Below are 26,936 nucleotides of genomic sequence, written 5' to 3' on the forward strand. Positions count from 1 at the left end.
CAGTTAATACGTTAATATTTCGCAGATTTGATCATATTTACCAACGGGGCAAATAATTCTGACCAGCACAGTATACCAGCTGCAGTCTGTCATTAATGTTGATCAAAGAACAAAAGACAAAGACAAAAATCACTCATTGCTTTTGTCGCTTTAGATAGATTAATGCAGATTTAATTTATACAGTGAAGCATGTCTTTTTACATTTGATAAATGTATTAAATGCTTAGATTTCCGACCTGATCTATAAAGCACTGAACCAAAGAATCCTGAATAAAATAAACATAACTGTTTTCAACATTGACAATAATAATAATAATAATAATAATAATAATAATAATAATTATGCAGCAGATCAGCATATTGTAATGATTTCTGAAGGACCGTGACACTGAAGACTGGAGTAATGATGCTGAAAATTTGCTTTGCATCACAGGAAATATTACATTTTCAAAATATTTTCAAACAGAAAACAGTTATTTTAAAATGTAATAATATTTCACAAATATTACAGGTTTTTTATCAAATAAATTCAGCCTTGGTGAGCAGAAGAGACTCATTTTAATCGATTGACATCACTAATATAAACAAATCTGTTGCAGTGTCTGAGTAGCTTGCTTTTTTATTGACATTTTTCCTATTTTATATTTTAGTATTTTTGGTACATATTTTACTAATAAATTAAGTATCATTTGAAAGCTTAAACACTCAATTCATCCTAGGAAAATTGACATTATCATGACAATGGTACTTAAATTTCTTTTAGCGGCTCAATTTTGTGAAATCATCTTCAAATTTGGATATTCATAGACATATGGCTTTGATTTTATTTTGATTATTTTATAAAACATATATTTTGTATAAATAAAAAAAACATTCTTTACAGTAAACTTCTAACCTTCTTTAATTTGTCTACACTTTTATTTTTCGAAGGGCTTTAACTTTTGCAAAAATCTACGTCGTCATGTCTCGTCAACAACAACAACAACAAAAAATGAACTACAACCATTTAGGTTCAGATCTATGCTCAAAAAATAATTACAGCAAAATTAGAACGCAAATGAGTTAGCTTATGGTGAATAAACAGACACACGTCAAGCTCATATACATTCAAGTGTTTCTTTCTCTCAAATGAGCCGGTGACCAGCATGAGTGAGAAAACTGTGAGCATGATTGAAACTGAGTTCTTAATGTCCTGAACAAGTTGAGACTCAGGCTGCAGTGTGTATGTTTGCCGGAGCTTATCTCCTCTTTATTGTGGTGAAGGATAAAGACGATGCCGACTGCTCCTGCAGTAGGGCTCTAGACTCGCCCTGTGTCCCGGGCTGAGCGCAGAGCCCGTCTGCATTGTACGGCTGCTCAATAGTCTTTTCACTGTGATTGATGGGCCTTGTTCACTGCCATCTGGCTGCAGATAGATCACATAAATCACTGCCCCGAAACACAGGGCTCCTGCGTTCATTATGCATCTGTACAAAATATCAGCCTCTTTAGTGGCTATTCACTGGGGCCAGACTGATGCATGAACAAATCCCAAATTCACACACACACACCTACACACGTGTGTTAACTATCTAAATGGGATCCTTGCATAGACTTCTATTGTTTTTATATAGGCTACAGCTTGCTACAAATACTAGAGACTAACCCTTACACACACTAACCCTAACAGAAAACCTTTAACAATAGAATTTGAACAATGACAAAACAAACAAACAAATACTTTGTTTATATTGTTTTTTTTTTATATTGCTACCCGAGCTGCTTCACACACCCACCTCAAAACATGTCTCAATCTCAAACACTCTCAGAGCGTCAGACGTGTCTGCACCCTACACCTAACCGATTGGTATGAATAGGAACAACAAACAAATAACTAGGAACAAATTTCAAGATTTGTGATGCATTTTATGTGCATACATGATGAACTTTAAACCTTCTGCTTTAGTAAATGCAGTTGCAGCAATAATGAAAACGAATGGATTTTCTTGAAAAATAAACAGGACATATGTAGATTCGTGTTATTTATTCACGAGGTTTGACGTGAGGTTTCCCCTGATACCAGCTACCTCAATACGAAATAGAAAATAAATCCTCACGTAAAAACACAAACACAAATTGTTGAAATTTAGCAAAAGTGGTGTACATAAAGGAAGATGGCATTAAGATTTCCAGCAACAAAAAGGAGGGTCATTTCTATTTCCCCAAACGCACTCCTCCTCCTCCCCCTCTGTTCGCCTGTAATTACGGCTTTTTGAGCAGAGCGAGGTTAGTGTAATTACTTCATTCACAGCACAGGATATTAGCATAGCTAAGAGAGCAATTTATTCAGCTTGGCAGGAGACACGTCTGTGTGTTATTGTGGAGATGAGTTATCCAGCCGCTGAGATCCCAGACGAAACCTTACAAACAGTCATAATTGTGCTCTCTTTCCATCCATCCATCCATCCATCCATGCATTTGAGTTGCTGTGATTGGATCTACCAAATCTGCCTACCTGGACGTGCTCAAGCCCACTGCTGACCATTCGGGTGTTGTCTTAATTGTGTGAACATTTTTACACAAATAATGTTCGAGGCTGCCTCTAATGAAGTGTTTTCTACAGTGAGTAAAGCAGTGAGACAACGGTCAGTGAAAAAAGATGCGCAGAATGCAAATGCAGGAAGAAAATAAAACCTAACTTAAATATCTATAATCAGAATATTTCTCTCATCAAGCTATATAATTTGTGAGATCAGGCAAAAACTTGTGTGTATTTAGCATCAGCCAACATCCAATTTAAATAAATTGGTGAAAGATGTGAAAGTTTTTAAAAACTCTCAGTTGAAGAAACATTGCTCCTTTACAGATAAAAAAATAAAAAGATAACAGCTTAACAATTAAAAGCCTACTTGAGGAAACGTTTTGGAAAAGACTGGCTATGGACCCAACCAACTCTTTTTGGGAGGGGAGGGGAGAACCCCCTCACATGATACAACCAGGTACAACCCATGCAGAGGTTGCGCGCTGTGGTGTTAGAATGCGGAACGTGTGTAGCCTAATTTAAGAGAAGATAGACCCAAGTGACAAATGTATATATATATTTTTTTTTATATTAAATATTATAAGATATATATATATATATATATATATATATATTTTTTTTTTAATTTTTATTCCTCGAACGGCCCAAAAGTAAAGCGGCCCACAGTGAATTCTCCCGATTATCCGATTACCTACCGCGGGCCTGCCGTCAACTGTTTGATTACCAACATTATTTAAAATATCTTCTTTCGTGTTCAACAGAAGAAAGAAACTCATACAGGTTTGGAACAACTTGAGGATAGTAATGACAACATTTTTGGGTGAACTAACCCTTTAATGCAGAGGTCCCGCTTTTGCCCGCTTTTCGCCGTTGCGTTTGCCGCATTTTTTTTTAAATTATTATTATTTTTATCCCTTATGGGCTACCATATATAGTCTCGTGACAGCTTACCGTAGGTTTGTTGTCAATAGTTGTCATAGACAACCACGAAGTACAAATATACTGCGCCTGGAAAAAATGAGCGCGTCACTTCAATTATGAGCGCGCTCGGCGCTTGATGCGCGCCTACATTTGAAACGTAGGCTACTTGAGCGTGCAAAATATGTGAGCGCGATTTGTGAACAGGCGAGCTACCACCACCAAATCAGGCCACAGCTACTGATAGCTCGCGAGCGACATGTTGGATACCCCTGCTCTAAAACAATGTGAGAATAATCATTTTGAGCTTGTAATACGTGTTGTGTCTGAACGCGTTCAATGAACGATAGTTAATGAACTCGTTTATATTTTGGGCGAACGTGAACTGAACGTAGCCTACTGTATTACTGCCTGATGAACGTTACAGTGAACTCGTTCATTCAAGTGGTTGTGAACCGAGGAGCGAGGAGGCGTCATAAGATCATTTAAAAGGCTTTTATGAGGTCGGTGAGGATGGGAAAATCTTACATGTCTGTGCAAACTTTGCCCGTCGATAAAATGATTGTTATCTGTGGTTGTATATGGGCTGTGGCAATAATAATAGCCTAATAATAAAAAAAGAAGCTCGCAGCAACATATGGAAAAAGATAACTAGTTCATTTTTGAAATATGAACTGAACTAGTACATTTTAAAATTTGTGAATTGAACTTTGAACTAGTTAATGTAATGGTTGATAAGAAGGTTTGCTTTGATATGTGCAAAGTCAGTCATTTGCCTGAGACACTATACATGTGTAGAAAGAATTATTTGTATTTCAAAAGCAGTAATTGTTTTTTTAAGTATAATAAAAGGAAATGTGCCTTTTGGAAAAAAAAAATCAATATAATAGTGTTGTATAAAGAAAATAAAAAGCAAATATGACTATCATCACAACAAAGATGTTGTGTATAAGAAAAAGACAAAGAAAGTTTGTAAAACTGTCAACTGTCAGAAGAAACGTTAATAATAAAGATTGAGAAGATTGGATCAGTTGTGCTCCATTTTTGGAATACTTAAATACATTTTTTTTATTTTTTGGAATACTTGATGCGGCCCGGCCTGACCCAGACTCTATCTCCAGCGGCCCTCAGTTAATTTGTGTTTGAGACCCCTGCTTTAATGAATCATTTATGTGACTTGGGTTTAATAAATAGGTGTAAAAACAATACATATTACAGCATTGTTAACTAGTTGATAGTAAATGTTGTTCCATTAAACCAGTAAAGAGGTGGCTCACCACTGACACTGAATCTGAACTCGCAATCCAGCATAACCCTCATCTGTGGATTTTATGGAGCACTTTAGTGTGAAGAGAGTGCTGTGATGTCAACACGCTCTGCTGCAGGCTTGCTTAGGAAACACACACAAACAGGGCTGACTGTGTAATTACCGTTCTAACGGCTGACCACAGGGAGCTAGGGGCAGGCTTACATTATGCAAATGATCTGATCTGAGGCCACTTGTCTTACTTGCATGCAAATTTCAATCAAAAGCAACATGGGCCTCGTGAGTACACAGACTGAAGCAAAGGAACATACCGGCACGAATGGGCAAATTTCAGTGAGGAGCGCAGCTTCAGATCACATGATAATGGTACACTGAAATTAATTGATGGAAATCAGTTTTAAATAATGATCTGCATTTTCTGAATTAAGCGCTCAGGCTGACTGTGTATCTTTGTGTCTGTGACTTTGAACTTCTGGTGAAATGCACACGAATCAAGATGTATTTCCTCTTTATCCTATAAGCATCAAGCCAAAGATCACGATCCCATCAGAAGAGCGATCTCTACTCAGACGTTGACCATTTATCATCATCATGTGAGTTATAGATCACCGCTGAAAGTAAGGGATTCACAAAAGTAAACTTTCATCCTGACTTATTGTACAGACTATGGGCCCTATTTTAACAATATAAGCACATGGTCTAAAGCGCATGGTGCAATTCCACTTAATGCATATCGAATCCACTTTTGCTAATTTAATGACAGGAAAAATCTCGTATTCCATTCCCTTTAAAAGCCAGTAGCGCTCGCGCCATTGCGGATTCGCTATTTACATGGCAGAATTTGCAAGCAGAAAAACTGACCACTTACCTGCTCGTGCACAAGGTTAAAACGCGCAAGCAGACCATCTACGGGACAAAGTGTGCGTGTGTTGGGGACCAGCCTATAGGCGCACATTTCTAGTGCACTCTTTAAATAACAAAAAAAAAATATTGCACCATTGACTTTAAACCAGGATTCAGTTGGTCAATAGCACAGTCTATTTCAGTTGCCAACGCCTGAACACACGTCATCTTCAGACCAGCATCCCATGGTCACACAGATGGTCGCAAATGCATTTACCATTTAAACAACGTAGCACCACAGGACGTGAAAATGAACTGCATCGGGCTGAAACTAGCACTTGCGTTGTGCCTGGCGCCCCAATATCATCTTTTGGTGAGCATGTCACTACATAAATATGTGTGTATCTTTTTAAATCAACATTCATTATTGATTTTGGGCCATCAAACATTATATTGGTATCTGAAAAAAGGTGTTTATTTCATTAACATAATTCTAGCTACTTAATGCAACACCTCCATGCATAAAACACTGATCAACATCCACTGAAGCATGGAGCTGGCAATCCCAATGACATTAATAGAAGCTGAAAGCATGAAATATTAAAAACATCTCTCTTAGCAGTGCTCTTTTGTTAATTAAGAGTTTCTCTGACCATTTTCTCAGGCGTTTGAAATGCACTAATCAGTGCAGCTCTGATTAGTTAGAGTAATGTGGCATCAGAAATGTGACGAGAACATTCAGAGCCACTAACTGGACTGATGCTGGATTTTGTCTTTCTGTGATAGAGCCACAAGGGCTGGGCTCTGCAGAAACTTTAATGATGTCATTAAAACCATGCTGGAGGGCCAACATAACTTCCTGTTCCTTTCCAACATCACTCTGCTATTCATAATCCTCTTTCTAATCTTATTTTTTTTTTTTTTTGTAATAACAACACTACCATTGCACAACAGTAATACCGTGCACACACATTAAAAACAATTTAAAAAAAAACAATTATATATTTTACTATATCTTAAAACACAGCTTTCTCTTACCTTGTGGTCATAAGGGTTGTATGAGTGGAAGAGAGCGGAGAGATCTTTGGTTCTTTGTTTTTTCTGTGAAAGTGAAAAAAACAACAACACACCAATATTAATTGAATAAAAAAAAAAAAAACTTAGTCAAAATATTATCTGAATGCCAACTAAAATGACATGAAAACATCAGACACACTTAAAGAGAAGAAAATGAGGATATCTGCCTTCAAGACCTCTGTTTCTGTAGTGCCTATACAAGCCTTTACGTCCTTAATTTGTAATGAAATGCAAACACTGAGCTCCGAGGAGATGAATGATGGCTTTTAATGCAGTCAAAAGTTAAAGAAAGGGTAATAATGAGAAATTATTCAGCGTCTAGTTGAAGAGAAGTCATGTTTTACAGCCAGTGGGGACGTGAAGAGAATTTATCTTCCATAAAGACATCACATATATGATTCATGAGTGATTTCACATCACAAAATTGAAGAAAATTGTTTTATTTCAATTTTGCAATGACATGAGGAATACCATTTAAAAATGATGTCACCATTTAAGACTACATTTGTTTACTGATTAATTTATTGATTATTTGTTCATTGCCTATGCTTTGGCAATACTGTCTAAGTCATGTAAATAAAGCTCATTTGAATTTGAGAGAGAGAGAGAGAGAGAGAGAGAGAGAGAGAGAGAGAGAGAGAGAGAGAGAGAGAGAGAGAGAGAGATTTTGATTTTAAACCCTTTTTATTACATATTACACAACAATTATCACTACAATCTGCCAAACATCATCATTAAATCAAGACCAAAACAATCTTAAAAATTCTTAAAAAATAGAAAATAGTATCTCTTCTTCAACAATTTCACAAAGGACCTTATTTAAACACCATCTTACCTCAAAGGATAAAAAATCGTGCATTAATCTATAATAATGATAATCAATCAAAATCCTAGATTTGACTAATTTTACAAAAATTGCTACCAAACTGCTAGAAACATTTTGCTAAATTTTTTCTTTTCTTGTGGTATAAATTGCCATTTTTGCCTGGCCTACCAAGAAATTTAACAATTGACACTTATGACGAAATTTCTTCACATATTTAAATCCACAAATGAACACTTTCATTGAAAAAACCTCATCAAAAGAATCAAAAAGTTTCCTCAAAATATCAAATAGAGGTTTTAGCCTCTCACAGTACATAAAAGCATGAAAAATAGTCTCTTTTTCCAAACAAAAAGGGCAGCCTTCAGTCACTTCAGAATTGATCAGGGAGACAAAAGCATTTACTGCAATAGCACCATGTAACACTCTCCACTGTAAATCCCCAGTTTTTTTGACTAATGGTGACTTATACAAGGCTCTCCATTGTGGCTTTTCATCGACAGCAAGATTAAGTATATTTCGCCATGGTGTATCACACTTGTTGTCTAAAAATTTCTTATTAAAAGCTTTTACACAAACCTTGTACAATTCTTTCCCAAGTACAACATTTGAACCCACAATCATTATTTCTTTACAATGTAAAAACATGCTGTTGTGATCACCCATAATAGAAATACCCAACTTTGGAAAAGGGTCTTTACAATCAGGGTTAATCAACCCCTGTGAGTACTGATCCAACAGTTCTGTCTCTTCCTCGGTAAGGGCCGATCTTCACTTTTCAAGTGCTTTTTCTACTATACGGCAGTAGATGACCCATTTCTGTCAACTTGGCGTTACACAAAGTCCTTTCTGGTATGGCAAAAGAAAACTCACGTGATAAGTCCAAACGTGAGCCACCGACCAATGGTTCTCGAAGTAGCCAAAACAGAGAAGCAACATTGCTTTCCCTGCTTTTCTTAAACAGAGACCAGACTTTTAATAAATTACGATAAAAAACTGGAGAATTAGATGGTTTCAGTCTTTGAGAGTCCAACCAGAATAAAGTTTTGTCCATTCCTAGCCCTTCGATGTTCCGGAGAATCACACAGGCAGCCGCCATCCAACTGGACTCTGAGGAGCACTTTAAAAGTCTCTGTACATATTGCAGACGAAAAGCAGCCGTTCTACTCTGCAAATGTATCAAACCAAGTCCTCCTTCGTCTTTTGAAAGATACAACACACTTTTTGATACCCAGTGCATTCTGTCCCAGAAGAAATCAATTAACATTGACTGGATTTTCATCAGTACATCTACTGGGGGATCTATACAGGCTAGGCGGTGTAAAAGTGCAGAGGCAACCAGATTATTTATAATCAAAATTCTACCTTTATAGGAAATTTTAGGGAGTAAAAACCTCCACTTATCCAGTCGCCCTTTGACCTTTTCAATAGTACCTTCAAAATTCTTTTTTACAACATTTTCATTTCCTACAAAGACTCCTAAATATTTAAAACCATCTCTTGTCCAGTTTAGTCCATCAGGAACTCTTGGTTCACCTTTTGGCCATTTCCCAACTAATATGGCTTCACTTTTTTTCCAGTTAACTTTTGCTGAAGAAAGAGTTTTAAAATCTTCTAAAATCTTCAACATCACATTGACATCATTGGGTTCACTGATTATGACAATGACATCATCAGCGTATGCTGATAACTTAAAAACAGTATCACAATTTGGCATACACAGTCCACGCACATCAGATCTTAGTTTATTTAACAGGGGTTCTATGGCTAAGGTGTATAACATGCCTGACAGTGCACAGCCTTGTCTGACACCCCTATACACACTAAACGGAGTGCATAAGTCACCATTAATCTTTAATATACTCTCAACGCCACAATACATCATTTTAATCATTTCAATAAACTCTGAACTAAAACCAAATGCTTTTAAAACACTCCATAAATAAATATGCTCGACTCTGTCAAAAGCCTTCTCTTGATCGATTGATATCATACCAAAGTCTATGTCAAAGATTTTTCCACAGTCAAAGATATCTCTGATAAAAGAAACATTATCAAAGATTCTCCTTCCTGGTACGCAATATGACTGATCTGGATGAACAATCGATTCAATGACTACCCCCAATCTGATCGCCAAAGCTTTCGACAATATTTTGTAGTCGTTACACAATAAACTTACTGGTCTCCAATTTTTGATGTCATTTAAATCTCCTTTTTTAGGCAATAAAGTAATAATTGCTCTACGGCAGCTTCTAGGCAGTTGTCCATCTGCCAGACTCTCATTAAAAACTGTTACTAAATCTGGGCCAATTTCTACCGAAAAAGTTTTATAAAATTCAGTTGTAATGCCATCAATACCTGGTGCTTTTCCATTTTCCATTTTTTAAGGGCATTTTCTAGCTCAACTAGACTCAAAGTTTTACTAATTTCTTCATTTGCATTTTTAGTTATCTGAGGTAAATTTTCAAAAAAAATTAAATTAAATTATTAAAAAATAATTATTTTGTACAGTTCTTTATAAAAATGTACAGCTCTCTTCCTAATGTCCGAGGGATTTGTCAACAACACCCCTTCTTCAGACTGCAAGGCGTGAATAAACTTTTTCTGTCCGTTCTTTTTTTCTAAACTGAAAAAGAATTTTGAAGGAGCATCCATTAATTCTGCACTTTGAAAACGGGATCTAATGATAGCACCTTGTGTTGCACAACCTAGCATGTCAGATAACAAATTATTTTTCTTTTTTATGTGCTCTATATAAGTCGCATCTTTTGTGGACTCTGCAAGTTCTTGTAGCTTCATCAACTCTTCTTCTAACGTACTCATTGAGCTATGTTTGTCTCTTGTGGCGTTGTGAGTATATTCTTGACACAATTGCTTGATTTGTATTTTTACAAAATCCCACCACTGCTTCAATGTTACGAAGGATGATTTCATAGCCTTAGCATTTGTCCAGAACTCTTTAAAACCTTCTCTAAAACAAGTGTCAGATAATAAATTATTGTTAAAATGCCAATAAGCACTTTTTGATTTGACATAACTCTTTGCTACAACACATTTTATCAGGCTGTGATCAGAAAAACAAACCGGGCTTATTGAACATTCTCTAAACATGCTTAATTGATGCTTAAATCCATAAAATCTATCAAGCCTTGCCAGCGATAACTGATTTTCATGAGCGTGAACCCAAGTATACTGTCTCTGTATACCATGGAAATTCCTCCATATATCAATTATGCTATGCGACTTTCTCATTTGAATTAACCTCTTTCTGGATTGCATGTGTGGTTCAACATGGTTTCGATCTATGACATTTTCAGTACAATTAAAATCCCCTCCTAACAGTAAAAAATCATCATTATTACACTCATTTAAAACATCATCCAAAGTGTTCAAAAATATCATTCTTTCTAATGCTTTAGTTGGAGCGTATACACAGACAAAAACAAAATAACTATTTTCAAACACAGCTTTAATCTTCAGCAACCTTCCTTTAATTTTTTCCTCTACACTATATGAGTATGGAGTAAAGTCTTTTGAAAATAACACTGCAACTCCACCACTTAATGAGGTATGATGGCTTGAAATCACTAATCCATCAAATTCTTTTACCCATTCTACGGCATTTGATACATCAGTATGTGTCTCTTGTACAAACAACACATCAACTTTCTTATATTTCATTAATTCAAATACTTGAGCTCTCTTCTTAAACTCCCTTGCTCCGTTAACATTCAAGGAAGCAAAGTTTATTTCCCCCATAAAGGATAAAGAAAGAGAGCAAAAGAAATAAAACCATAAGAGATGCATCAATTTACCCATAGCTGTTTTCACTGGGCCCGCCTGACTGACTTAATTTCGTAATAATTTTCTTAAGACGGTAAACCTCTTGGTTAGTGAAGCAACTTTCACTCCTAAAAAGCTTTACCTTCTCAATAAACTGTGTTATGTCTGGGAAATACTCCTCTAGTTTGACTTTTTCACATTTTTCGTTGTTTTCAAAAATGACTTAATGTCCACAACAGTGTACGTTCGGCTTGAGAAACCACTTTGGGGCAGACTAGCAGTGACACTACATTCTGTAATGTCACTTTCGCTCTCGGTGTCAGTCTGGCTCATGTGAACGTCATCTATTTTTTTTTTCTTTTTTTTCAGCAGAGCATTCCAACAACTTCCTTTTTCGGGGGATTTTAAAAAGACATTCTTCATCTCCCAAAACAGAATCGCCATCTTCTGGATTTACCATAGCCTCTTCTTCACTGTTACTGCCATCCTCTGAATCATCAACTGCTTGTTCTGTCCTCTGAGAACGTACAACCTCTTCCTCCCTAGCTCCAGCTACACTGCCTTTTTCAACAATTTCTGAATCTCAGAAACCTTCTCTACCACTTCAGGAGCAACCGACTTGGACCCGGCATCTCCTCAACAACTGTAGCAATTTCCTTCTGCACTTCAATTACACTTTCTGAAGCAACAGTTAATGAAGTTTTATTTACATTTTCCTCTCTTTTTGGACAACCACGAATAAGGTGTCCATTTTCACCACAACCAAAGCACCTCATTGTATAAGTTGTAGCATATATCACGTAGTTAAATTCTTCATGTCGAAAATTAAGAGTCAGGTCAAGTTCCTCAACGTTATCTTTCAGTACCATATACACATAACGCCTGAAAGACACCACATGTTTCAACAATGATGACTTACTTCCAATTAAAATCATCTTAATGGGAGAGACCAGTTTCTCATACCTCGAGAGCATTCCAACTAGAACTTCGTTCTTGATGAATGGCGGCACATTAGATAACGTTACTCTCTTAGACGGCGTAGAAAGAGGCAGCACTGAGGTAAAAATACCACCAATCTACACCACTCTCCACTAACAAGTTCGCCAAATCAATCGTCTTAACGAACAAAACAATCGCGTTGTTCATTCGCGACGCCGATAAAACATTCTCATGACCAACTATTGCACCCACTGCTAAACTACACTCCTCTATACTTGCAGCAACATCAATTTTCACACCGTGACGCCTCGTTAGAAACTCTAAACTTTCCGCACCGGGAGCTGCCATTATCCTAGTACACCGACTGGGAGTCAAGCACACCCAAAACAACCACCTTCCTCACCAAAATTCCCTAAAACCCCAATATAAATACTAAAAAGAGATAGAAAAGGGTAGAAAAAGTTTTTCAAACACTCGTACCTTTCACCGCCGTCACGCACTCTCCATACACGCACCTCACTCACTCAACGCATGCGCGCGCGCACACACACACAGAGAGAGAGAGAGAGAGAGAGAGAGAGAGAGAGAGAGAGAGAGAGAGAGGAGCCAAGAGGTTAGCGAAATCTCAGATAACCAAGATGGAGGCCTTCAGAGAATACACTCGCACTACTCAAATCACATCTTCATTCGGTAGAAAAATAGTAACTGAAATTTGATCAAAAAAGATAAACCCCACAGTGACCTCGAGAGACTCAATATTTCAGCATATTAGGGCAACAGTCCTGAGATTACACCAGCCTCAAAGCAGCAAGCTGGGGTGAAACATCATCTCGATAAGCCAAAGAACCCATTTTTTCCCCTTTATTTGAAGTCATAGCTCAGCCTCACAGATGAAGGACCATGGCAAGATGGACAAAGGTCACTGTAGGGTTTCGATGGGTTTACATTTGACTCAAGCAGGTCTAAATGAGACAATCTTATCTTGTGATGGTGCTGCAGGAAATTGATACATTTCCATACTACACACCATGTTCCCCCCATGCTGTGGCCTTGCAAAGACTCAAGAACATTGGCTTCACAGAGCAGTTAAAGTTTCTGTCAGAAGTGACTAAATTTATAAAAATGATTATGGTTATGACATAAGACCACTGAGAAAAATTTGAGCTCTGCAGTCCGAGTCATTCTCATTACACAATATCATCATGTGTATCAGCCATTGTGCGTCTATAAATAGTATGAAGACAAGCCGCTCCACCACTGCAAACAGAAAACTTTGCACAGTGTGTGAAAATGTTTCCGGAAAATGGAGATAATGTAGAAGCATGTTGCTATTAATAAATCGAAAAGGAATGTGCATCCGACACCTCAACAACTATGAAATATGGTACCTCATAAACTGTCCAGCTACTTGATTCACTGCTCAAATAGAGAATAAACATCACAGCAGTGGACAAAACGGATGCAGAGGACATAACGGATACATTCGCCATCTCAGGACAAGTCTTTGCTAGACTGCTCTTGGCTCCGTACAGTATATTGTAGATTCTCTGTGTGCAATGAAAACCCAGATGACCTATTGCTATGGCCAAATGAACACCATATAGTGAGGAAGACTCTATCCACAATACAATCAAACTTCTATTTCTGGTGTGATGATAATGAAATAATACCAACTATGACTTTTAACATCTCGTTCTGGGATTATGACATGTTCATGCAACCAAAGTTTCATAAAATTTTACACAACATATATATATATATATATATATATATATATATATATATATATATATATATATATATATATATATATATATATATATATATATATATTATCATCATTGAATAATGCTACTGCTACAGCAGTATCAGTTATCATCATTGAAATATAAATGGTTGCTTTAAAAAAAAATATATATATATATATATATATATATACACACACACACATATATATTATATGTGTGTGTACTGTGTATATATATATATATATATATTTTTTTTTTAAAGCAACCATTTATATTTCAATGATGATAACTGCTACTCCTGATGTCACTAGAGTGGCTAACATTACATTCATGCTACATTTCTCATTTTTTTTTTATACATGAGTGTTGAACATATAACTTGTTGAGCATGGTGTAACTAGCATCATGCTCTACAGATTGACCTAATGGATAACGTTATGTAATAATGTAGCAAACTGCTGTTTGAAATATTCATCAATGTTTTACACTACCAGTGTAAAAGTTTGGTGTTGGTAAGATGTTTTTGATGAAAGATGTCACTTCTACCTACCAAGGCTGCATTTATTAGACAAAAAAACAAACAAACAAACAAAAAAAAAAAACAGTAAAATTGGGAAAAAATAATTACAATTTAAAATAACCTATTGATTTGAATATATATTTAAAATGGTACTATAGGCAGTACTCAGTGTGTGGAGTGAGCAGTACATTAATATTCCATTGTGAATCTAGCATTAATTACAAGGCGGTACTCTCTCAAAAATCCAAGACTCTCTCCTCTAGGAAGTGCAGTGATGGCACTGTCTGTGCACAATCACAACTTCCATTCACAGTTAGTCTCATAGATCAGACAAAACCTCAGGATCTGCTGCTTCACCCATAGTCTGAGATGATGCACGGGAAAGATAACAAGCAAGCTGTAGTTCTGGAGGAGATGTTTCTTCACGGTGACTGAAAAATGGCGATTAACGAGTTGGAAATGAGAAGTCTGTTTTTTTCTAAGCGACACCAGTTTAGTTGTTGTTTTGGTCAAGTTTTCCCCACGAAGCTGACATCGGTCGCTCCAGGCCTTGCCCATCTGTCTTTGGTTTAAGATGAATTTGTTTTCACATGTGCAGGGTATTCCTTACTGATCCCTGTGCAGGAATGCTCAGAAAAACTGGCAGAAGCTTTGAATCCAAATCCCTCTAACTTTGACTCTAGGATGCTGTCTTAATTTCCCCTGGTTACGGATGAGCCGCCAAGGCAGACGAGCTGTCAAGGTAAACACCTGTCCAGCTAGAAAGAGCAACATTCCAAGAGATCATTCCAATTTATCTCCACTCACCCTTCCCTCATGTGGGAGTAATTATGCTGTTCTGGAGGCTCCCAGTTTTTCCAGCTCTGCCTGCATGCCAGATCTCCTCGGCCCGAGCGACCATTCGACGCTGATAACACGAAGCAATCCATTACTCTGAGCAAGCCATTCATCACACTGTGGCGGCTGGACCTCAACTATGAGATAAACGTGCTGAGAAACCAAAGCACCCATCCATTCCGCAGCCCCTGGCAAACTCGACCCAGATCGCTCGGTCCCAGGCAGACATCTGGAAGTGTTATTAATGTGCCGTCCTGCCAGAGCTGACTATCTCTGATGGGTCTGGTAGAGGGACGCCCCTGTGCGGATGTAGCAGGTGCACCAGGTGGGTCCGGCAGATCCCACAAGACCCTCCATCAAACCTCCATGCTCCTGCAGCAACAGCAGCATTGACCCTGCTGTCATGATGAAATCTCTCCCTACATACTAGAGCAAAGAAGAGCAGGAACAACTCCACTAGTGGCAAACACGTTCCAATCTTATCACACACGCTATCAGAATAACTGTTCTGACCCACAACATGAGTAATGAGTCATTTGCATAGGTAGGATGCCCATCTACAATCTATCACAATCTTTAAAGGGGGGGTTTACTGCTTTTTTTCTTTGCATGATTCTGTTTATGGGGTGCAATATAACATGTATTCGTGGTTTTTCTTTTTTAAAAAGTCTTATTTTTCATAAACTTTAACTTTATTGTGAGCCGCGCTCTCCTCTGTCCCCTGAACTAGCGGTTGACTTCCTGATTCTATGAAACCACTCCCTCAGAAACAGGCAGTGGACTCAGATTGGTTAGTTTGGGCCGGTGTGTGGTGATTGGCTAAACTGTCGCTCACGTTGTCCGGAAGGTTAATGCCCATTACCTTTATGGGCGAAACGTGCCTGCGCTCCGGTCCAAATGTAAATAATGGTGTCGAACTGCAGTATCAGTTTGAGGCAGAATCAGACCGAGAAAGCGACGTTGAAGAGAGTCAAGCGGAACTTCACCACACACGGCTCTTACTAAACGTTTCTGAATGATAATTTGCTACATTTTTAACTTTATACACGTTTGTTTAACACAATAGCATCTGACTGGCAACAATAGCAACTGACTGGCTGCTAATGTTATACTCAAACAGCGTTGGCATTAGTTTACTTCACGTTCTTGATCAAATTGAAAATAACGTCATAAAGCATATATACATGAAAAATATATTTAAAACATTAGTACAAAATTCAGGTCCATAATGTTTGTACGCGTTTGTCATAGACACAAAGTAGCATAACTAGTAGCCTAGTGGCTATAACGCAAGCACTGGCATTTGAAAAAAAAAATAAAACACAAGGCTATGTCTGGAATTATACATGCAAATACATTTAAAATGATTAAGTCTTAGCCTACTTACAGGTTGTGGCCCAACAACTGCTGCCTTTGGTTTTAAAGTTGGAACTGCTTCATGTTTTACTAACAGTTTTTTTTTTGAATCCGGCATTGAATTCGTGGAGATTCTGGAAGCTGTCTTTCGTAAAATGCGCAGCACAGAGAGCTAAATTATGATCGTCATTTTCAGGAACATAATCAAACATAAATTGGCTTTATGCCCAATTGCACTACTTCCTGAACTTCAGCCAGCTCCTTGTTTCCTGTCTGCCATTATTGGCCAAATTGATTAATTCAGGTGTGTCTGATTATTGTTGCCATGATTACTGAGGTCAAGCACACCTGAATTAATCAATTTGACCAATAATGGCAGACAGGAAACAAGGAGCTGGCTGAAGTTCAGGAAGTAGTGCAGCTGGGCATAAAGCCCATTGTATCCATTGTTGACGAAGTACAGCGTCCGTGGGAAGCTCGAACAAAGAAGACCTGACAGCTCGGTGAACACAACACACTCGATGAGCCGCAGAAATATGCGCATGCCCTTTTTTGCATTTTCCGGAGGGAGGGGTTGATGCAAATGTGTTGGTTAGTGACGTCTAAAACCCAGCTGTAGTCCCAATCGAGTCGTTTTTGTAGGCAATATACTTCCTGATATTTAAAAGACGATATCTCTGCTTACACTGAACTTTCAGGGCTGCAACTTTGCAGATACTGTTCATGCACCAAAAGCAACATTACACACTATTTAAAATGAAAAAAGTGAAATCACAATCAACCCCCCCCTTTAATATCAAGAAGATCATTCTGACACAGAAGACATCAGATTGAGCCACTGCTAGCAAAAATGACCTTCAATACCTCTGATAAATAGACAGTGCAAAAACATCATAAAGGAATTGAACGTATTCTCAGAAATGCGCAATCCCATGTTCATTAGGGTTAATCGCAATTCAGTTCCTCAGATTGCTGATGTTTTTACATTACTAAAGGTTCCTGTAATGTGGGATAGATCGATCCGTGCAGGAGAGGCAGTGTGCCATCACCTGAGAAGAAGAGGCAACAAAAGGAATGACATATGAAGAAGCTTTTATAAAAGAAACATGCAGGACGTTAGATGAAAGATGATCTCGATGGTGAAAGCAGAAACACTGACTGTGATAGTAACACATCAGCAAGTCAAACAAAAGGAGAGTGAAAACACTCTTAACTTCAGGAACGAGTCCAGGAGAGAACAATTTTTACAGGAGCACACATCAACACTGAGAATGTGCTGGTAATAACTCTCGTTATGATAATAACGAGAGCCACACCCAACAACTGAGACACAAAAAACAATTTTTTTTTTTCCGCAATAAATCGATGAAGGCAAACTGTTCAAGTATTAGAAAAGAAACTAGAAAAACCTACAGGAATCCCCATGTGTGAAGCCACTCTTCCTCTAATAGTTTGAGCTTCATTAGTCAGTTTAATTGTTTCAGTGGGGTCTAATCGCTGAGAAACTCCATAAGGCCATCACATCTGGGAGACGCCATCCAACAGCTGCATTACATAATGAAGAGTAATCGACAGGCAGATTCATATATACCTGTTGTAGGGTGATTGACTATGGGTCCTGGTACTATAACCAGTGCAGCATATTGTATGTTAGTCCAGAAACAGGCCATACTTAATCCCTTAGCAATCTATTATGGGGAATCAGATTTGATATTATACATCTTTAGCATAAACTCAGTCTTTCATTACAACATTTCAACAGCCGGTAATGGCGGAAGCCTTATTCACACGCTCTTAAATATGCTGCATTTCACTCTTAAGGACCGTTCACACCAAGAAAGATAACTATAACTATATTTGCGTCCACACCAACAAACGATAACAGTCTGTTTAACAGTCTGCTATACACTCATTTCAACGTCACAGCCAAACTGTTTGAGATATCAAAAATCCGCTAGCAACTTAGCATCCTGTCATGGCTTCATGTTCCAAGCGCTTTTCAAACAACCCTAAATAGCTGGTTCCATACAATGAGTTCCATACAAATCCATTCTTGTATATGTCCAAGATGATAACAACAAGAAAACAATAGAGCCTCCACCCCCTTGGGGCTTGGGCCGTAATAATAATCCTTTGAAAAACAATACCTAATTAAATAAGTGAAAAAGCGAGTTTGAGTAAAGCAGGTGAACAAGTGAGAAAGAGAGAAGCAACAGAGCATCAGTATGAGATGTATATGAAGACACTTCGTACATACACTAGTATTCTCGTAAGAGCCTCACATTGTATGAACCTCTTCTAAAGAAGAAATACAATATGAGTAAGGTAAAAACAGTTGTGTTCAGCTAAAGGTTGTTTGCATATCGAATATGATTTATAATAATGTAGGACTAGGACTAGCACTGATGAAAAATACTTGTGATCAATTTCTTTCATTGATTTATTAAATTTACTGATTGTGTTTTAATAAAAACGACTCCTTTATGATAATGAGTTTAGAGTTTAATATGAGACTATGAGTATAAACAGAGTTTTTATTTATTTTATCATTGCAGATCTGTTCTCTATTTTTAGAGCTGTTCTCTTTTACTTTCATAATAAACAAAACTGATCATGAGTACTGTAGGTACACTTGTTATCATCTCACCACGTGTGCTGGAATCTGTTCCATCTTGGCTGCAGGAGTTCCAGGTCGTGGGTAGAACTGGTTAATAAAGAGGCTGGGAAAGCGGTACTGCCTCACGAGTTCCATTGTCTGTTCAAAGTCCTCATCCGTCTCACCTGGGAAGCCGCAGATGATGTCAGTGGCAATAGTGATGCCTGGAACCCTACAGGAGTCGAACACAAGATATTCATTTATTTATCATTTAACGCATCAAGGGCTATGATCATGACAAACCTAGAATATAATTTTAATATAATCATAATAACAATAACATTTAAATTAATTGTATACAATAATTTAACTATATTATCTCTACAAAATAAATAAAAATAACAACAATAATAACAATAAATGGTTACACTTTATTTTAAGGTGACAAAGTTTCATTGTACTTACTCAAATAAGTACCAGGTAATATTAAATAAATAACTACATGTACTTACTATAGAGTTACAGTTTGTTTCTGGTTTATTAAAATCTTTATACTTGATAAAAAAAAAAAAAAATTCCCAGGAGAAATTTCCATTTATGTAATTTGATAATTTAAAGCACGAGATTCCAATAACATATGCTTCATTTTCCAAAAAAAGGTCTACAACAATCACATTATCCCTTTTAATAAATATTCATGGGTACAGATACAGAACAACTCACTATCTAATAGCACAACAGTGTAAAGACGAAATAGATGAAAATCAATGTGAAAGATGAAATAAACATGAGAATGTGTTCAATACAAACCCTTGACCACACAAGTAGCATTATGGGGCAAACTGTCCGTGCAACAAAATGCAGTCAATGTAGCGAGTGAATGTAATTGTGTTCTCTCACACAGGTCTCAAGAACCTTATTAGCAGCTTCAATAACCATCGACTACTGACTTCCACTCTGATTAAATTAGGACCTCTACAAAGAAATTGGTTCATTGATTTCTTTGTCCATGCATTCTCTTATCATTGATAGAAAATAAAACAACTTCTGTGCGAGTTGCTTGGCTGACAGGAAGTCCTATGTAGTCTGTACTGGACTCGTTCGCATGCGTCAACTTTTTGAAAACATGGAAGGCATTCATCAGCCATAAATGCATGAACCCTGAACAGGAAAAATCTATGCGCAAAATTTCTACTCTTACATGACATCTGAAACACTTGAGGCACTGGTGCTTGACGGCCTAAACATGCTGAGGATATGACAAAATTGCTGTGCCATCAATGAAACAATCAATCTATTTCCTGTTACTGTAGATCTTCTTTCACCATGATATATCCACACATACATCCTTTCTTTGGTCAAGTCCACCATAATACACATTCTTAATCACGTTAGGCTTCTTCCTTACATTTCTGGCAGATAACCCCTGACCTATTGATATATATCTAGCACCGGCCTTCATTAACATTCACAAGAACTTGTAGGCAAGTAATGTGCCTCGCCCTTTCCAAAGAAAGAGTCAATGATGGGCATGGTGGTGAGGGTCCAGGTGTTAGCAGGGTCTGCTAATATGTATTCTGTTGCTTTTCTTTCCCTGACATTTCTCTTTTGCCTCAGGAACTGCATTCCAAGTAATATGCAAGACTTTAGCACCAAACAAAATTCACAAAGGCCACGTACATACAAACGTTTCAGGACAACCACTTTTAAATGCAGGTGTGATTCCCCTTAATTATCACTCTATGTGTGTATGGATTGTGACTAACTCCCGAGATGGTGATTATTGACATCATGGTAATCATAGTAACATTGTGGCGTCTTTGGTATCAGCTATTCTGACAAAAGTAATATTACAATTACAAAAGATTTGCTGTGTTCAAAAATATTAACGAAAGCACAATCGCTGGATTGTTTATGCTTTACAGAGAGGGCCCGCAGTGTTGCATCATGTTTATGGAGGTAATACAATTGAGCAGAGGCGGGCAGCAAAATTTCTTATTTTCAGTATAAAGCATTTACATTTGTTTAGTTTTTTTATGGGCTTGTTCTTGTTCACTGATTTTCTTGCAAGAACTAGCAACACAAATAAATCAAGGCTCATGCCACTTTCTCTGTGATTTCTTGAACCGCACAGACGAGAGATCCATATCTGATGCACATTCAAATAATTATCTGTAAATTATATATTTTTTTTTAAAACTCAGAGTTACCATTCTTACACTGAACATTGTTATGCACTTGATGATGCCTTAATCTGTTAAAATGTGTAATGTCCCGAGGATAGTTAAAACCTGGTTTTATCCTGTCTCATTCAGCTCCTGTCTTCCATGGCACACTAAAAGGAAGAGTATTTTAGTAGAAATCTTCAAAAAGGACACAATAGCCTCATGAACGTATGACACCAATGTCGTTCAATGTCGTAATTTCAAACTGGACAGGAATGTTTGGCTAGACACTCTTCCTGACATGAGACCACTCAGGCATTTGGTCAATTTTGTTCTGATCAAATGGGCCTTGTTTCACTACTTGTTTCACTCCTTATAAAATAAACCAGTTAGTTCCGGACATTATTGACCTGAACATCTCAGGATGACACAAAGATGAATTAGAAGTGCATTAGAGGAACCAGACACATCAGGACTCCTCATCTTTCAAATCCAAGAAGCCTTGATAGCTCACCAGAGAGCATTGAGAAAAACATGCACTAGAGAGTCAGTGGAATGGACTGCTTTCCTCTAAATCCATTGTTTCCCAGCTCTTCTGCCTTTCCATTCTTCCGTGGAGAAAAAAAAAAAACTAAGGAAAGAAGAAATTAAATGACAGAATTGGATTCTCTCTAAAGCAAGCAAACCCTTTCTGCATCTACCTTCCGACAATAGTTGCCATGTGTGTGCTGGCAGATGAAGGCCCTTTGATACTTTGATGATTGTGATCCATTCCATTTTTGGGCTTATTAGAAAGCATCACTCCCATGGTCACAGTCAAAGTTGCTGACAGCTCCCGTTCCTCGAACGGTACCGTCCAGCGAATGCCCCAGATATGAACTACAAAACACTGCCATGAAAGGCACAAGTATCGACATGGAGATCCAGAAGAGCAAATGTTGCAAAGCAGTTAATGAGATCCATTGAAGGAAAATAAACAGCAGCCGCCAGAGGAACGGCTTTCACAATGACAGTCCTAGAAGGTTGAATAGTACATGTTGGCAAACAAACATGGCCTTGTTTGTTAATCAGCCACTCAATCAAAAAGGCACACACCAACCAAGCAGACACTGATTGTTTTGGTCATTTGATGTGAACTGTGGTGCCAAAAGAGAATGTGGACATTTAATTGGAAACAAAACGGCGAGACAAGTGGCACATTGTTTGATAGTACGTGAGCATTAACAAGCTTCTAAATGTCGAAAGGCCACACAAAACAACCAAGTACACAAATAATGGCCCATTTCTTAGGAAGCAGAAATGCCACAGAGCAAAGCAAGTTTCAACTGAATAAACTGAAAAGAAACAGGAGAACTGAAACTCGGTTAAGATCGGCTTCAGAATGGACAGTAATAGGATCTTCATGAAGCTTGGAGAGATTCCAAAGGGTGTTTTGGTGTCACGGTTTGGTGGATGGGTAAAACTGCTTCCTCTGCATCTGTCAGCCCATCAGTCTCTCATGCCAGAACCTTTTGGCCCCTGTTGATGTGGTTGATCAAATTACGATTTGGCACGAAACTGGAAGAAGCCACGCGTTGAGCTCATCCTCATGGCTGGAGTGCTCATTCCCCTGGGTCACTGGCAGGTCTTGCAAGAATAAATTAAGGACGGTTCCTAAAGGACATTGCAAGAAGATCCTTATAAATACACCAATATATAACCACTGAACAGTAAATACTTAACAGTGCCATTATTGTGTTTATGTATTGATGGTGCTGTGGTTGAGAGGAATGCCGAGCAGGGTAGTTGGACCACTGAGTACTTGAGGATTGTAGATGGTACTATTTCATACTCTAATGAACTCTATGTTAGATTGAGCCAGGGCATGGGAACTGGACTTGATATGCCTGTCGGATTCATTCAATTCATACATTCCACTAAACAGAAAAGACTTAAGAGGTCCTTCAAGAAACTTCCCTTCAGGAAATGTGTGATGAGACCAGGCTCATCTAAGAGCATACAACATAATTCAACATTCAAACACACACTCCATGCTCTAGATCACACTGATTTCCATCTCCGGTGTTTACACTTTTTTCCTACCTGCACTTAAAATCACTGCAGAACATTTCCCAGCAGGGCTTAAATCCATTTAATTAAAACCTTCTGGATATTGTCAAACTTTGAATTAGATTGGCAAGTGTGGGACTAGAAGGGTTTATGAGAGGAATTCACTCTCTGTAGTGAATTATTACAATTTCTTTGTTTGCAGAGGCTCTGAAGGTGTGGGGCGGAGTAATACATTTCAATAGACGTTAGGCTGCTTTCAAACGTGCATATTTACATAATATATATACGAGAGTGAACGAGATAAAATGAAGGTGCAGACAATGGGACAACTCGGCTAAAATAAAAAAAGGAACTGGGATAAAAAAGACGAGGCAATCTGTGAAGGTTAACATTTACTCATTCATCCAGCATAGGAGGACCCTGCTACCCATCTGTGGGCCGCCAGCATCCCAGCTAGAGCGGAGCGGGCCAAGCTGTGAAGTGGAAATGTGAGGCCCATCAGCAGTGCTGTAGGTGGAGGAGGTAATGTAGCAGTAAGCAGACATCAAGTCAAACTGTGAGCCTTTTAAAAAGCCTCTTCAGAGATGGAAATAACAATGGAAATGTGGCATTCACATAAATTCTACCATTTTGGTCTCCTGGAAATGGAATGAATATGTAAGAGTGAGATGTAGTGAGAGCACAGATATAGATTATATATCATTATATACATCGTTATTCCTGAACAATGTTCTTCCACACCAACACTAATCAGTTAAACATGAAGGAAATAAAACAGAGTTTAACTACAACATGCCAGTCAACAGCTCAAAGGAACACCAGCACCAGTTTGTGTCACATTAAACTACAGTGAAAATGCTGTTTGAGTTGATATTCATAAAAAAAAGTGTTTTTTTTTCCTACTCCAGTGGTTTTCAACCTGTGGGCCGTGCCCGACTAGAGGGCCTCTGTGATTCTCCACGGGATCGATTAATAACTTTTAATTTAAATATATTCATATAATTAATTAATTGTATTACTAATATGTTAAATAAAATATATTAAAGCACCACCTCTCTGGTACTTATTCTGTTATTGTTTTGAGGAAGCCTAAGTAGTTTCTCACCATGCTGTGTGAAATACAGACTGAATGGCAACTCAAAACACCCAATCGCTTCATGAACATAGTATACGCAAACTACATCTCTCAGTTGGATAAAGAAAAGCAGTGTTTTTCTGCATGAACAGTTCAATATATTCACGTTGTTGTCAAAATTAATATTCGACTGTGAGCGTCTTATAACGGATGCTCGCTAAGGAAGCGTGTTTTGGAGAAGTTTGTGAGGATCAGTGGTGTTTATGTACACATGGGCATCAGACTCTCCAAACAGACATGATTGTTTGTTCTGACAGAGGAACTGTTCACTGATGACATTGACCTGCCTTCAGATCACTGAGTTTCCTCACATTCAGAATGTTATTACTTGCAGTATTGATTTGGAGACGAGGGGGACCTTAGAGTAAAAAAGGTTGGGAATCGCTGTCCTGCACTATCACAAGCTGAAAAATTATACGGGGTAAGTTAATCTGATAATAACATGCATATTCCTTCATACAGTAAGGTCTGAGAAAGACCTTATTTTAACAGCATGATTTAACTGGTTCAAACACTAGTGAGCTGATGTGTGCTGTCGTCTGAGAGAAACTCCAGACATAAATTATTGAAGAACACACTGCTTGTGTGTGTGTGTTCTAGTTTACTGTAAATTTAATGTTTTAATAACCTTGCATAGAGTTTATTTCAAAGTAGAGGTTAAAGTGTCTTTGTTGGCAGATCATTAGGTTTGGGACAAGAGCTCTAGTGTTTTCTTGTGTACATGAAAAAGAAAAGTAGAGCTGGCTATCTGAGAGAGCAGATGTTCCAACATATAAGACGCGAGATGTTAACTCTTTCCCCGCCAAACACGGAATTTTCCGTGTTTAATGAAAAAACGCATCTGCGCCAAACACGGAATTTTCCGGGTATCCGTGTTTTAGGTGGTATACGGTAAGGAAGACCTGCGCGCATGTCCTGAATGATTGCGCAACTCTTTGTTTAGAGAAACAGATTGCAATCGTCTCAAACAGTGGAGTAGTGAGAATGTATCAGACAGACAATGCAGAGGTATATGGCTGAAGTACTGGAGGTTAATGGACTCGGAGTCCGATCACTCTTTATTTGATAATTCTGAATCTGATCGGGACGAAGTAGTCAGTGAGAGAGATGCACATGTTCATGCTAGCCATGGACGTGCCGCAGATAGATCGTATAATATTATGACACTATAATATGTATGTGTGTGTGCAGGCATTTATGTGTGGCTGTCTAAATATGAAGGTGTAATTGTCAAATTATTTCTCTCTTTGTGCACATTTACCACATTGTAATATGTATTTGTGTGTGTGTGTGTGTGTGTGTGTGTGTGTGTGTGTGTGTGTGTGTCTAGGCCTGTTTATTGTAATTCCAATTATTCATAGGTAGAACACAGAGAGGCAGAGGCAGAAGTTTTATTGCAAAAGTTACATTTCCCTTACATCCTGGGAAATTTGATATATTTTACATTTATTTTATGTTTTTAATTTATTTTGGAAAGTTTTATATATGAAGGAAACAACATCTGAATGTATTCTGCTTTTAAATGCACTTGTTTGATAAAAACACCTTTTTCTCAGTTTTTTGTCCAAAATGTTGTGTTTTTGACAAAACCTACCTCTGTTCAAGAGGCAATAAAAAAAGAACAGATGAAGATAAAATAAAAACGTTTTTTTTTGCCTAAAAGCAGAGGCTCAGATCTTTATTTTTATATATATCATCTTCATATATTCATGGAAGAAAATATTCAGCGGGGGCATTCAAATTTAGCGAAAATCGTCAAAAACCCTGGCGGTGGCTGGCAACTTTTTTTTAAAACGCTGGCGGGGAAAGAGTTAATCCCACTCCAATAGATGCGAAAAATCACACAGATTCATATACATTCAAAGTGGAATGTAGCCAAATAAGACACTTTACTTTACATTTCTCTTTCTCTCTCTTTTAATTGAGGCACACAAGCACAAACACACCGCCATCACCAGGTAAAGAAGTGGACTTAAGCGGTACAATAGCTGTCAAACAGTGGGCCGTACAGCAGCTGGCCTGATCTGAAACTCATATTTGAACAGATGTGTTTAAATTACACCTCTCTTTGTCTGTCAGCAGCGTGTGTGTGGACAGTGAATGCAGCCAGAGATGAGGACAGATGGATCTTCAGATAGATGGCGCTTCAGGGGACTGTATCTGGGAGTGAGATAGGTCAGTTCACATGGATCATCTACTGTGGAGACTGAGCACAAAAACTCTCACGACCTGTCCTGACTCCAGCTTTCATTCTCTAACTCCACTCGTCTCAGTGTTGAGACACAACCAGACAAAACAGTGTAACATCTCTCACACACACTCACACACTCCTTAATGGGGGTGTAACAATACACAAAAC

General features: G+C 37.9%; 1 protein-coding gene across 3 annotated transcripts in view; it reads right to left on the reverse strand.

Annotated features, from left to right (window-relative positions):
* cdkal1 (CDKAL1 threonylcarbamoyladenosine tRNA methylthiotransferase) overlaps window positions 1-26,936 on the reverse strand; it is a 541,736-nt gene that overhangs the window by 54,382 nt on the left and 460,418 nt on the right. For all 3 annotated transcript variants that reach the window (XM_089117457.1, XM_089117458.1, XM_089117459.1), the window contains 2 exons: window positions 19,280-19,460; window positions 6,588-6,650 (listed from right to left, as the gene is read on the reverse strand). In XM_089117457.1, coding sequence (XP_088973583.1) covers window positions 6,588-6,650; window positions 19,280-19,460 — 244 coding nt within the window. The remainder of the gene's footprint in view (window positions 1-6,587; window positions 6,651-19,279; window positions 19,461-26,936) is intronic.

The sequence above is a fragment of the Pimephales promelas genome, chromosome 12 (assembly GCF_988280905.1).
Source record: "Pimephales promelas chromosome 12, fPimPro1.hap1.1, whole genome shotgun sequence".
Lineage (NCBI taxonomy): Eukaryota > Metazoa > Chordata > Actinopteri > Cypriniformes > Leuciscidae > Pimephales > Pimephales promelas.